General features: G+C 37.5%; 1 protein-coding gene across 1 annotated transcript in view; it reads right to left on the minus strand.

The window, feature by feature from the left end:
* The window catches only part of ABTB3 (ankyrin repeat and BTB domain containing 3), a 235,063-nt gene that overhangs the window by 15,272 nt on the left and 205,031 nt on the right, over window positions 1–14,760 (minus strand). The window contains exons 12-16 of the mRNA XM_081330650.1: window positions 12,673–12,778; window positions 6,358–6,460; window positions 5,187–5,268; window positions 687–755; window positions 28–141 (exon numbers count right to left, since the gene is read on the minus strand). Of these exons, the coding sequence (XP_081186776.1) occupies window positions 28–141; window positions 687–755; window positions 5,187–5,268; window positions 6,358–6,460; window positions 12,673–12,778 (474 nt within the window). The remainder of the gene's footprint in view (window positions 1–27; window positions 142–686; window positions 756–5,186; window positions 5,269–6,357; window positions 6,461–12,672; window positions 12,779–14,760) is intronic.

Below are 14,760 nucleotides of genomic sequence, written 5' to 3' on the forward strand. Positions count from 1 at the left end.
TATATATGAGCAGTAATATTGGGTTACCTTGGCATGATTATAAATATCCACACAATTTTCTGTGTTGATACTTTTTGCACAGATGATCTCACAGTGACGTTGCAATGCTTCAAGCTGGAAAAATTTAGCAGCAGATAGGAGCTGAAAAATGAGAAAAAAGATTATTACAGGTTTGGGGAGGGTAACCATTTTTGTGGGCACCGAAAGGAATATTTTCTTTTCATCTTCTTGGTCTGTCTTTGTACATATTGTAGTATTTCAAATAGTATATACTGAAACTGAAAACTATGGGTGCTGTCTTGTTTATTTTTTTCTTTTCCCCCAAAGTTACCAGGGAATGTAACTGCATGCTTTTACAGCACTTTACAAATGAAAAAAAAATCTATGAGTCAAAAAAATTCTACATGTAGGAAAGATTTTTTTATTAATTTATTGATCATATTTACATAGATGCCCATTTCATCAAACTCCAGGCTGCTAAATCAATTCAATTAATTTATCATTGCTGTCAGTTCCAAATATTTTCAGTCAGCCAAATCTAGTAATTTAGCACACACAATAATAATAGCAGTTTTTAGTACAAGATTTATTTATTTTTATTTTATTTATTTATTTTAATTCCATTTATATCCCGCCCTTCTCCGAAGACTCAGGGCGGCTTACAAGCTTAGCAGTAGCCTTCTTACCTCCATAACTTCATTGTTTTTAATGAGAAGAGACTCTGAACCTCCACAGTAGAGATACTGCATAATAAGCTGAAACCACAAAAATCCATAAATTACAAAAATACATTTGTTTTTGAAGTTGTTGAACGCTAAGGGAAAAATGATAAAGCAATGTTATTCCAAAATGGAAAACAGAAAAGAATGAAATAGTATTAATACATTTTAGGATATATTGAAAAGACAACCCTTAACTCTTTATGCCTGGTGAGTAATTCTTGTTTCTGTTATTTTTACTCAAGGATTCTTGATAAAGGAAACCTACTGGGACTTCCGGGTGGCAAGGTGTCGCCAGAGGCAGCCATTCTCAGGCTGTCAGCCCCGCGGCTCCGTAGAGCCGCCGAAAACAGCGCCGATCAGCTGTTTCGGCAGCTCGGAAGCCCCCTCCTCGGGAGAAGAGGAGGGGGTGAGCGCCCAGGTAGGGGTAGAGCTCTCCAGGGCCGCCAGAGCTAATAGTTTTGGCGGCTGAAGGATTGAGCCCCCCCGAAGCCTGGGTATGCTCCGGACTGCGGGGCGCCTGTGCTCCGGGCTTTTTGGAGCAGAGCAGGGCGTCCGCAACCATCCCTGCCAGCAAGAGAGAACCTTTGAGAACCAGGATGCAGGCAGAGCGACACAGGAGATCTAGGTGAAAGAGAATTTATGATCTTTAACTCAATGGACTTTGCGGAGTTTGAAAGTGAAAGTGCGTAGCAGGCAATAGTGGGTGAAAATGGCTACCAAATCCTCTAAAGCTCTTAGAAGCGCCGGGGTTTCTCCGGTGCAGCAGTTTTCGTTACAAGCTTTATTGCCCCCTCCTCCTGCACCTGTACCTGTACTTACATCAACTTTTACAGTTAAAGACTTACAGAATGTGATGCAAGAGGCTATGGAAAAGCATTCGCAACAATTAGTTGAGCTTATGGATAAAAAGTTCACAGAGCTTCTGGATGAGAAATTAACAGAAATAAGGGCAGTCATCTTATCTGCATTTCAAGGCATGGCCATATGTATTGAGCGTTTGGATGAAAGAGTGGAAGATCTCAGCCAAAATAATATTAGACTAGATGTAAAAATGACAGAAACTGAAAATGCGGTGGAGAAAATTGATTGTGATTTGACCTTGGTACAGTATCATGAGTTGGAGTTTGCTGTGAGAATTAGAGGCTTAAAAGAGGATCCTAAAGAAAATTTGAAGAAAATAGTTTCTGAGGCTCTGGAAGGGGTGCTGGGGCGACTAGCAGATGAAATTATGGAAGATATAGACAAAATTTTCCGTGTTAATTTGTGGATTGAAAGACAAAGGAAATTACCCAGAGATGTGGTGGCTTACTTTACAAAGAGAGCGATTAGAAATGAGGTTATTCAAGCCTCCTACAATACTAAATTTGCAATTGTTGAGCAAGAAGTCTTGATTTTAAAAGAGATCCCTCCAAGAATCTTAAGGAGAAGGAAGGAATTTGCTTTTTTGGCACAAGAATTAAGACGACATGATATTAAGTTCAGATGGGAGGTACCAGTGGGTATGGTGGTGATGTATGAAGGTATGAGACATCGTCTTACTACAGTGTTGCAGGCACATGATTTTTATAGTAATGTTTTAAAAGCAGCCCCCATACCATTTTTGGAATCTACAAAGAAGAAAGGTGAGGGAGAGTCTCAACGACGCAGAGAGAATTTACAAGGTGCTGAAGGAACAATGCAGATAGATGTGAAAGTTACAGGAGTGGCTCAAATTTCAGTATCATCGGAGGAGGCCAGAAACCAGAGGATGAGGCGTGCTGCTTCTAGACGAATGAGACGAGCCTGAAGATTTAGTTGTAGAACTGAAGGAGATAATAATGCAATAAGGGAAAGTTTTTGGATTTAAGCTTAACATACAAAAGCTAAAATGTTGTTTAAGAATATGATAGTATCATAAAAGGCTGTTTTAGAAGAGTAAACGGGAATTGAAATTGTTAAAAGGGTTAAATATTTGGGGATATATTTTTCACCCTCAAATGTAAAGTTATATAAAATAATTATGTTTTGTAATATTTTATGTTGCTTTAATTTTAAAATAATTATGAAAAGTTAACTGGGAAGAATTGTACTAGTGAAAATGAATGTCTTGCTGAAATTTTGAAGGCCATGATTTGTTATCTGGTTGGTATGTATATTTATTGTGTGATAAGAAGGTGGATAATGTGTCTAAGGTATATATTTTAAGACATGCTCTGTTGCGAGTTTGGAAAAAGTATAGACACAAGTTAACTTGTAAGCTACTTATATGGGCAATAATGAAACACGTAATAGAAAATATAAACATGATGTGACTACATATAAGGAAATTTTAAGTTTGGAAAGGAATGTATGGCATTTGAAGCTGTATAATATCTTAAGAGAAGGAAAGATTGTATAAATTTGGTTTTAGTATGGAAAATTACAGGCCAGGTGGAAAGAAGATCAGAAAATTGGTTTTTTAATGACTGATGTAAATTTGGTAAAGTAAATTAGAGATTGTTTTGTCTGTAATTGTTCTTATTGGGCATTATTATTGACATTACTGTTGTAGACATTAAGCGGATGTTGAATTTAATTACGGCAGTAAGACTTTTAGTAGGGCAATATTGGAAGAAGGAAGAACTGCCGACTATAGAAGAATGGACTGTGAAAGTCTCCAACCTGGCGGAAATGGCAAAGATTTCAGTGTACTTGAAAGACTATTTGCAACAGAGATATATTGTGGAGTAAATATGGGACTAAAAAGTATCATTTAGCATTTGAATAATTATTGATGTGATATTTATACTGCTTGTAGTTAATTTATAAGAGTTAAAGTGCGATAGATTTAATAGTTTATGATTGTTTGCATAAGGTAGATTATGATTGTTTGTATTTTTATACCCTGTATCTAGCTCTGGGAAGTCGGGGAGGGGGGAGGGGGAAGGGAGGGAGGGGTTGGGGAGGGTTGGGGAGTGGGAAGGAGGTGGGGAGGGGTTGTGTTTTGTTAAAAATAAAATGTATTGTAAAACTTTAATAGTTTATGATTGTTTGCATAAGGTAGATTATGATTGTTTGTATTTTTATACCCTGTATCTAGCTCTGGGAAGTCGGGGAGGGGGGAGGGGGAAGGGAGGGAGGGGTTGGGGAGGGTTGGGGAGTGGGAAGGAGGTGGGGAGGGGTTGTGTTTTGTTAAAAATAAAATGTATTGTAAAACTTTTCAATAAAAAAAAGGAAACCTACTGGCTGCAACCGGAAAATTAACAACTAATTTCCCTCTTAAGAGAGCTCATATTCTCTATTTAGCAGCAGTTTTGTGGGAAGAAATTTGATATGCAAAAGCAGGGCAAGGAAAAATTTCACTATAGTATGCAAATGCAACACAAGAGAAGTCTTCACCTGGTAAATCTCTGCCAGGCATGATCCTATGAAAAGCAAGTTAAACCTGCCAACTTTTCTTTAACATACCTCTTTCAAAATAATTAAGGAACACTTAATTATTCATACTGCTGAAAACCTCAATATGAGAAATTAAAAAAGAAATGTGTAATGTCAGTAATTGAAGGAGCTCACTTCTGAAATAAAATGTTCATTTAATTGATTTATTATTGCTAAAGGCAGCCAAACAAATTTAAAAAGCAAAATATAAAAACTAAAAACATAAACTGAAATAAGCACTAGAAGTGGCATAAAATCAATGAAGAATTAAAAGTCTGTGAAAAAGTTGCATCTTTATATGGCTTTGAACTGCTGGTTGAGTGAGAACCAAATGCAGCTTATGAGAGAAGGCACGAAAGCAACAGGGAAAAAAGCAAGAAAGTATGTTCAAAAGAGCCTCTCTTGGGTTTCTTAACATTTAGATATATTCCTGATCGGATAGATGGTGCCCCAGATACTTAAGAAATTCTTTAGAAGCACTTATGGTGGACAGATGAAAAGTGCAGTTTGGTGTAGTGTTTAAGCTGTTGGTATAGAAACTAGGAGAGTGTAAGTACTAGTCTTGCCTTAGGTGTGAAACAATGGCTGGGTAATTTTGGGTTAGTCACTCTCTCTCAGCCTAACCCACCTCACAAGATTGTTTTTGTGGGGAAATAGGAGGACAATGAAGGGGTATTGTGTAGGTCAGACATGTCAAACTCGCGATGTCACTTGATCTCGCAAGACGTATCGGGACTATTTTGCCATTGCCGGCAATGGGGTGGGCGTGGCTTCCAGATGTTTGACACCCCTGGTGTAGGTTCACTGCCTTGAGCTATTTACAAAATAATTAAGGTCTGATAAAAGTCAGATTTCAAACTTTGTTAATAATTTCACTTTTTAAACCTGATCACCATTCCTATATAAATGTTAAAATATTTAATTCTATAACCAGCCCATAAAGTAGATCAATGTCATTCATATGCAGTTTGGTTCCAGTTAATAACAAAGCTGAAAATAGTAATTAGAGTCCATATTTCAGGAAATTTCTCTTGTTCTATTATTTATATTGAGATTTCTTCACGTTACCTGGAAAATGGGATACTTCACATAGCTGATCTCAATGAAAGTGCTATCAGATGCGGGTTTGCTGGACAACAGGGCTTTAAACCTTTAAACAGAAACATCCAAATATATTTGCTTTTTCAAGACAATTTGTAATTTGTAAATTTGTAAAAAATACACCATCACCAAGAAAAGGAAAAAAAGTTTTGGGGTAAAAACTAGCCTTTGCAACCGCATGGTATAAAGTTCACATACAAGGACAATACTTGTATTGAAGACTCATTTACTCTGCATTTTTTAATGCAGAAAAGATATACTCCAGGGTCTGTCAGTAGCAGCCAAAGCTATGAACTGCTTAATTTCGGAATGCCAGATCACAAGTTGTACTAGCCAGCCTTGTTCAAATAGTCATTTTTTGTGCTAAGTAGTCATTCTGGCATCTCATTTTGAAGGCAGAAGACTCAGAAAGGCCAAATTAGATATTAAAGAAATATCTAATTTCTTCACTTCCACCGCCCTTTTTAAGAAGAAGGTAGCCAAGAACTGAAGTGCTTCAGAGAAGGGTAAGAGAATAGTAATTAGCAATAGCTTCTTGAGATCATCTCAAGTGCCTTCAGCAACAGTCAGCCCACCTTTCTTCTTCAGAGAAGAAAAGGCCTTGGCAAAGAGGAAAAATTATGCTTGGCTCCCAATACCTTATATTCATAATTGTAAAAAAAATGGTAGTATCCTTCCAGTTGTGAAAGGGATTGCTGGAGTACTGTCCAGAAAGGTCTATCTTTATTCAGCTCCAAAGCTAGTAGGAAAACTAGTGTCTAATCATGCATACCACAATGACTCTACATTCATAATGGCAAGCATATTTCTCCAACTTTAATCTGGAGCTGAATTGTTAATACTGATTTTTAGCGTAAGACTTTTAGCATTAGAGCAGAAACATATTTTGACTGATGAACATAGTTTCCCTAAGAAGACTACCAAACTACTGACTGATCTGTATTCTTTCTCCTTGTGCTTTTCATGTCCCTTTCTGGATTCTAGCACACTTTTCAGCCAGCAATTTCTTCAGCGAATGAAGAAATATAAACTTAATTGCAAATACCTCTTGGGTAACTCATAAATCTATCTGCCTTTTGTAATCCAAAATACTAAAACCAAATTTATGCCATATTCATCTATAAATATGTATAAATACCTAGTGGATGCAGTAAATAGTAATACTCTGTGTGCATAAAATGGTCTTCCTTCCACAAGGAATGTAACATCTGACATCTCTTTATTGTTGAGAAAATGAGGATCTGAAATAACAAAAAACAACAGATTATTTTTTTAAAAAAAACCACCCCGAAGAAAAAAAGCAAACAAAAAAACAAGAGAAAGACATTTTAATTAGAGTAAATTAAAACACCAATATATTTGGTCCTCATTACAAAAAAGCGTAATTTAAGATGAATACACCTTTGAATTTATTTTGAAAAACAGAACATAAACTAATAGGGTCGGAAGGGACTTGGAGGTTTTCTAGTCCAACCCCCTACTCAAGTAGGATGTTCTTCATAGGGCATATACCGAAATATTGTCATCCAAAATGCATTCCAAGCCACTGAAAGAGATTCTAAAACTATTTTTAAAGGTGACAGACATGCTTCAGGGCAGTCTAAGATACTGTGCTACCTAAGACAGAAGGAGAAATGATGCCCCATTTCCAAGTCCATCCGTAGCACCCCAAATAATCAAATTATTGTGCTATCTTGGGAAGACAACCCCACAAGCATCTTTCCTATGAAATAAAAATGTAAAAATAATTGTTTGCTACCTTTATAGGACACCCAAGGCCAGTATTAAGAAAACAATTTCTTGCTTCTGGTTAGGCATCGTGGTGTGACAGGCACAGGAAGACGGGGCTCCCATGTTTGATTTCACCCCACTGGGGACCCTAAAAAGGGTCAAAAGTCACCCCAGAGAGGCAGTGAAGGAGGGGACCCTCGTCAATCACGGAGGGGGGCGGCCCTTCTGCTACATCTGAGGAAGCCCTCCAAACCAGCAGGGGAAAGACTGGCTACATTCATGTGGCCAGTCAGAAGCTGCTGGCAACCAAAGATAAGCACTAACTAGCAATTTTTGAGCAATGTGGATGGAACTGGGTGAGACTTTATCCTCTGTTTATGACCTTAATACTACTCTCCTGGAAAAAAGAATGCCCAAAGCAAAGAATCCTCCGATGAGAGAGGGAAGGGAAGTTTTTGCCCCATTCCCTCAGGAAAAGATCATCAATGAATTAATTGTTTTGGGAGAAAATAGAGAAAACTACAAGATCAATCTGGAATTAATACAGATATATAGCTTTTTAGAAAAGATATTTGAAAGTCTGTAAAATAGGCTTGGATTTGGAAAACTGGAAGATGGTGTCAGTGACATCTAGTGGTGAATCATGGCACTACAGTTTAGTACGCAAGGAAACGTGACTACAAGCCCAGACTTAGATAAGACTCTTTGTTGTTCCTGGAAACTTTTATTTTTGAGACTGCAGCTGGGAAAAAAACTCTTGGGCTGCTTATCTGTGTTGGGGACCCTATTGGACTATAAAGGCTACATACAAAAACAAAATGAGGCTAAGTTTCATACTTAGCCTCAAATGGTAAAAAAACCATCTTTAACACTTGTCTCCGAAGCCCCCAGCTTGATATACCAACAAGAAAATGTTAATGAATCTCACAAAGAAGTTATTTCTATGTTGAAATTAATCCAAGAGACAATTGTTTTATTTCATGATGAGACTAAAAATAATAAAAATGAGATAAAAAATTTCTAACTTAAATTTACAAATCCAAACAATGGCTACAAAGAAGGAACTAGTAATCCAGAAAACAGAAGGAAAATTAGAAGAAACGGATCCAATGATGGAGGCCCTAAAGGAAGGAATTAACAGACAGATACAGACAAATGAAAAATTAGAAGATGCAGTGATAACACCGGAAATGGAAAAGATATCTTACTTGTCAAGATCTCAGAACATATTTGAAGATAAGGAAGAAGAGCTGATTGAATGGATGAGAAAGCTGTAGGAGAAATGCTGAATATCAACAAACAAGAAATGAAAAGAAAAACTGAAGGAAAAGGATGGAGGCTCTTTAATGAATGTAAATGGGTTGAGCATTCTTCCAAAACTACTTCAATCAAATTGTCTTCCTCATTCCAAACAATATATACAAAAACAGAGGAAGAATTACTTGATGATTCAAATGCACTGACTTGGAAAGTTATTTGGCAAAGGAAGAAAGATAGAGTAAGACTGAAGAAAATAGAGGTTTTGACCTATTAGATGGGATATTATACTATTAAACAGGTGTTTGAATATGGTTAAGAAAATAGATAACTTTTAGAAATAAAAGTATTATTATAATTAGTGTAGGATTTGTAACTAAAATATTATACTTTGTTATGAGATGGGAAATATGAAAATTCTAAAAGAGTTTGAATAAGGGAAGTTTTTAGTTACCCAAATATAATTGATTATGAGAAAATTACAAACAATATAGATATTTTGAACATTGATGGGAAATTAATTCTTTTTTAAAGTGGGAAAAACAGGATATTGATAGAACAAATGGATTTTAAGTGCAAATGCAATTGAGATATGTTCTGGCTAGAAAATATATAATAAACTGAAGGCAAAAGATAACTGGAATAACAGGCAAGTTTGGCCTTGGAGTACAAAATGAAGCAGGGCACAGGCTGATAGAATTTTGTCAAGAGAATACGATGGTCATAGCAAACACTCTTTTCCAACAACCCAAGAGACGGCTCTACACATGGACATCACCAGACGGTCAACACAGAAATCAGATTGACTATATGCTCTGCAGCCAAAGATGGAGAAGCTCTATACAGTCAGTAAAAACAAGACCAGGAGCTGACTGTGGCTCAGACCATGAGCTTCTTGTTGCAAAATTTAGGCTTAAATTAAAGAAAGTAGGGAAAAGCACTAGGCCACTCAGGTATGAATTAAATCATATTCCTGTTGAATATACAGTAGAGGTGACAAATAGATTTAAGGAATTAGATCTGATAGACAGAGTGCCTGAGGAACTATGGACAGAGGTTCGCAACATTGTACAACAGGTAGCAACCAAAACCATCCCAAAGAAAAAGAAATGCAAGAAAGCAAAATGGCTCTCTGAGGAAGCTTTGCAAATAGCTGAGGAAAGGAGGGAAGCGAAAGGCAAGGGAGAAAAACATAGATATGCCCAATTGAATGCAGAATTCCAGAGAATAGCTAGAAGAGATAAGAATGCCTTCTTAAATGAACAGTGCAAAGAAATAGAAGAAAACAATAGAATAGGGAGGACCAGAGATCTTTTCAAGAAAATTGGAGAGATGAAGGGAACGTTTAATGCAAAAATGGGCATGATAAAGGACCAAAATGGCAGGGACCTAACAGAGGCAGAAGAGATTAAGAAGAGGTGGCAAAATTACACAGAAGAACTATACAAGAATGAGCTTAACATCCCTGATAATCACAGTGAGTTGGTCACTGACCTCGAGCCAGACATCCTAGAATGTGAAGTGAAGTGGGCCTTAGAAAGGTTGAGCAACAACAAAGCGAGTGGAGGTGACAGTATTCCAGCTGAGCTATTCAAAATCTTAAAAGACGATGCAGTAAAAGTGCTACACTCAATTTGCCAGCAAATTTGGAAAACTCAACAGTGGCCACAGGATTGGAAAAGATCAGTTTACATTCCAATTCCAAAGAAAGGCAGTGCCAAAGAATGTTCAAACTATCGCACCATTGCACTCATTTCTCATGCTAGTAAAGTCATGCTTAAAATCCTACAAGCTAGACTTCAGCAGTATGCGGATCGAGAACTACCAGAAGTACAGGCAGGATTTCGAAGAGGCAGAGGAACTAGAGATCAAATTGCCAACATACGCTGGATCATGGAGAAAGCTAGGGAGTTCCAGAAAAACATCTACTTCTGCTTCATTGACTATGCTAAGGCCTTTGATTGTGTGGATCATAACAAACTGTGGCAAGTTCTTAAAGAGATGGGAGAACCAGACCATCTTATTTGTCTCTTGAGAAACCTATATGCGGGTCAAGAAGCAACAGTGAGAACTGGACATGGAACCACTGATTGGTTCAAAATTGGGAAAGGAGTCCGGCAAGGCTGTATACTGTCGCCTTGCCTATTTAACTTATATGCAGAGCACATCATGAGAAAGGCAGGGCTAGATGAATCAAAAGTTGGAATTAAGATTGCCGGAAGAAATATCAACAACCTAAGATACGCAGATGATACCACTCTAATGGCAGAAAGTGAAGAAGAACTAAAGAGCCTCTTGTTGCGGGTGAAGAAGGAGAGTGCAAAACTTGGGTTGAAACTTAACATTAAGAAAACCAAGATCATGGCATCTGGCCCTCTCAATTCCTGGCAAATAGATGGGGAAGAAATGGAGGTAGTGACAGATTTTATTTTCCTGGGCTCCAAGATCACTGCAGATGGGGACTGTAGCCAAGAAATTAAAAGACGCTTGCTCCTGGGGAGGAAAGCCATGGCAAATCTAGACAGCACACTAAAAAGCAGAGACATCACCCTGTCAACAAAAGTGCGTATAGTCAAGGCTATGGTCTTCATAGTTGCAATGTATGGCAGTGAAAGCTGGACCATAAGAAAGGCTGAGCGCCAAAGAATTGAAGCCTTTGAACTATGGTGCTGGAGAAGACTCCTGCGAGTCCCTTGGACTGCAAGGCTATCAAACCGGTCAGTCCTAGAGGAGATCAATCCTGACTGCTCTTTAGAAGGCCAGATCCTGAAGCTAAAACTCAAATACTTTGGCCACCTAATGAGAAGGAAGGACTCACTGGAGAAGAGCCTAATGCTGGGAAAGATCGAGGGCAATAGAAGAAGGGGACGACAGAGAATGAGGTGGCTGGATGGAGTCACTGAAGCAGTAGGTGTGAGCTTAAATGGACTCCAGAAGATGGTAGAGGACAGGAAGGCCTGGAGGAATGTTGTCCATAGGGTCGCGATGGGTCGGACACGACTTCGCAGCTAACAACAACAACAATGTATAATACCAGAAAAATGTGATGAAGATGTCTATATTTAATTGTATATGTATTAACAGTAACAAGAATTGTATTTGCCCAGTGTGGAAAAATGCTTATCATCGGAAGAAGACAGGACCAAGGAAGCACTGGATGGTGTAGTATTGGAACTAGACTGAGAAAGTTAATATGTACCACTGAATTACCAATAGACCCAGACAACACGTTATTAATTAAGTGATCATGATTGTAAAATTAGAAAATTAATAAAATATGTATTAAAAAAAGAAAACAATTTCTTTGCTTTGTCTAAAGGCTCAAACTGACAGTTGCACTTTGCAACATTTCTGAGCACAGTGATAAATTTTGGAGTGCCGTATTTTTATATTCAAGATTGCCATATGCTAAATAATAAAACTGAATGTTATACATTATTTTATTTTTTCTGCAGGGAGGATTATGAACTGCTAAAGTCTGGAGAAAGGAGTTGGGTGGGGTTATATATTTTACATCAATATATAAGCCAGGTCTCTTTCTTTTAATACAATTTGTTTCCAGCTTCAATAACAGTGATCATGCCAGTCTTAGTTTACAGAAGATACAAAGTTAGAGAAGATTAATAATAATAAAACAAATAAATCTGGAAAATGCAGATAGTCCTTGATTTATGAACACAATTGAGCCTAAAACTTATGTTGCCAAGTGAGATAGCTTTTAAGTGAGTTTTTGCCCCATTTTATGTAAGTGAATCATGCAGTCTTTAACAAATCTGGTTTCCCCATTGACTTTGTCAGAAGGTCCCAAAAGTTGATCACATGACCGCAGTTGCCAAGCGTCCAATTTTGATCACATGACCATGGGGTGCTACAACAGTCATAAGTGTGAAAAACAATCATAAGTCACTTTTTTCAGTGCTGTTGTAACCTCGAACAATCACTAAACAAATGATGCTCAGTCAAGGACTACCTGTATATTGCAGAAATTTAAAATAATGCAAATGAAGTTTCCAAACTGCTTCAGATGCCTTCCATTTGGGCTACCCATACAAACATACAAATATACCAACTGCTTCAGATTCCTTCCATTTTCATATGTCCAAATTGTTTGTTACATATTAAACTACTCTAAAGAAAAAGGTGGCTGCTAAACTCAAACAGAACTGTCAGCATATCACTGTTGCGAATGTAAGTTCTGCTAAACAGAGTAAATGATGTGTTGTCTCTTAGTTTGATCTCTAGGAGAAAAATCATTATTAAAGTCTACTCATATTCCAAAGTAGAAAATTGGTGAAATAAATGACTGGGATTTGAATGGGAAATGGAAAGGAAGGAAGGAAAAATAGTGATGTTGAGCTTTCCAGTGGTTATACTGTATTGAATAGTGTATATTGCTTGTTTTCATCTGCTGACTTTCTTTTGTTTTTGTGAGTGTGAAACCAAAGATCCCAGGCAGCACACTTACCTAAACGAGATGTCTGCTTGCGTTTGATTTCAGTAAGCTTGGGAATAGGATAAGGTCCATAGCAATGAGTGAAAATGACAGCCAGTTGTTGACTAATCACTTCATTCTGAAATGAAAATGCAGTAAAATAAACACAAATGTTTTATGGTTCAGTCACAGGAAATGATGAATATTATACGTTGCTGAGGACTAAAATGTGAGCAGATATTGACTTACTAAGGTTCTTAACCTTTTCTTCATAACAGACCTCCTTTAAATATCTTCCATAGCCACAGACCACCAAGACGTAACTCAAGATTAAATCATAACATTTCCTCAATCTTTCGTGGGCCCCCTGTGATGACATTGTGTTTCCCCCCAGGGGTGGACCACAGGTTGAGAACGACTGCTATAGGTAATTATGCCTCATCAGGCAGAATGATACTCTGATAAAACCACATAATGCAAATCTGTTTTTATGCCTTTCACCTGAGAATTCAGAGGAAATTAAGCCAACTTCACAGCTCAATAAAACTGTAAATATATGTTCATTTCCTGGCAACTCTAGTAAAAAGGGGATTAACAGCATATATCCATGCATCAGGCACTGAAGGTTGGCTGCCAAGGAGAGACACAAATGTGCTATGCCATACTTCAAATTGCTAGGAAAAACTGTACTGTGAAGCATATGAGGACATTCATGTATCACATGTGACTCCTTAAAGCAGCTGCGTCTTCTCCCATGACTCTGTCTCTCTCCTCCACTGCTGCAGCATAACCCCAGGAAAATATGCATTTGGTTAAGAAATTGGTACCAGTTAATCTGGTAGCCTATTTCACTAGTTTACAGATCGTACAGTCAAGAGTTTTTCCTTGATAATATAGCTTAATCTATTCCTCATAAGTTTTAACCCACTGGTATTGATATTAACCTCTGGGACAATACATAAGTTTGTTCCTGCTTCTATTAGACAGTTCTTCAGATATTTGAAAGTTTTTATATCTCTCCTTATCATCTGTTCTGTAGGCTAAACATCCCCAGTTCTTTTAACCATTCCTCATTAGAATTGGTTTCCTGATTCCTTCCCATCGTGATGACGCTACTCTGAAATCTCTCTCTCTCTCTCTCTCTCTCTCTCTCTCTCTCACACACACACACACACACACACACACACACACACACACACACACTGTATTCCAAGTGGGATACAATCAGGACAGAGTAGTATTATTTCTCATGACATGGAATGTATGTTTCTTGCACACCATGACAGCATTTGACTTTTTTCCCCTCAACAGCTGCATCATACCCCAGACACATGATTAACTTATAGTTAACCAAGACACCCAAGTCTTTTTTACATGTTTCTCTTATCCTTTTCTCCTCCTACCTCCAATTCTTTCTACTCACAGACCTTTACATTTCTCTGTGATAAATTTCACCCTATTCATTTCAGCTTATCACTCAAGCCTGTCTACATCTTTTTTCATTTTTTCCCTCTCTTCTTTCTTCATCCTTGCCAGCTTTGCATTATCTGCAAACTTGAAAAGCATTCTCTCAAACTTCCTCAATAGAATCATTGATAAAATTACTAAATAGCACAAGGCCCCGAACAGAACTCTATGACACTCTGTACAATACTGCTGTCCGAGCTGAAATTGAGCAATTAACAAGCAGTCTTTCAGTCAGGTCATGTGGTCTATTGTGAGCTCATCTAACAGTAGTATAGTGCACGTTTTACCATTTTATTAAAGAGAATATAATGAGTGACTCTGTCAAAAGTCTAGGTAGATGTTCTTCTGATATACTAAGCTAATAAATGCATTTTAGGTATATGTTATTGTAGCCAGTGATTTCAAATAATCAACTAGTAGAGGAAGGAGCAATGGCTGCAGCAAGACAGATGAAAATAACTCTCTATTGCTGAATAGTCCATTGAAGCTATGAACTTCGAAGTTTCTGGTCTATAAATGAGGCATTCTTACTGCAAGGCTAGAATCCAAATGCAATAACCAACCCAAATAATCAAATTATAGTTTTCATCCTACTTTTGTCCTAACTAACAATATAGACAGCCACTGTCATTCAAAGCAAATTGCTTTTCAGTT

The sequence above is a fragment of the Vipera berus genome (genome assembly GCF_964194415.1).
Source record: "Vipera berus genome assembly, chromosome: 6".
Lineage (NCBI taxonomy): Eukaryota > Metazoa > Chordata > Lepidosauria > Squamata > Viperidae > Vipera > Vipera berus.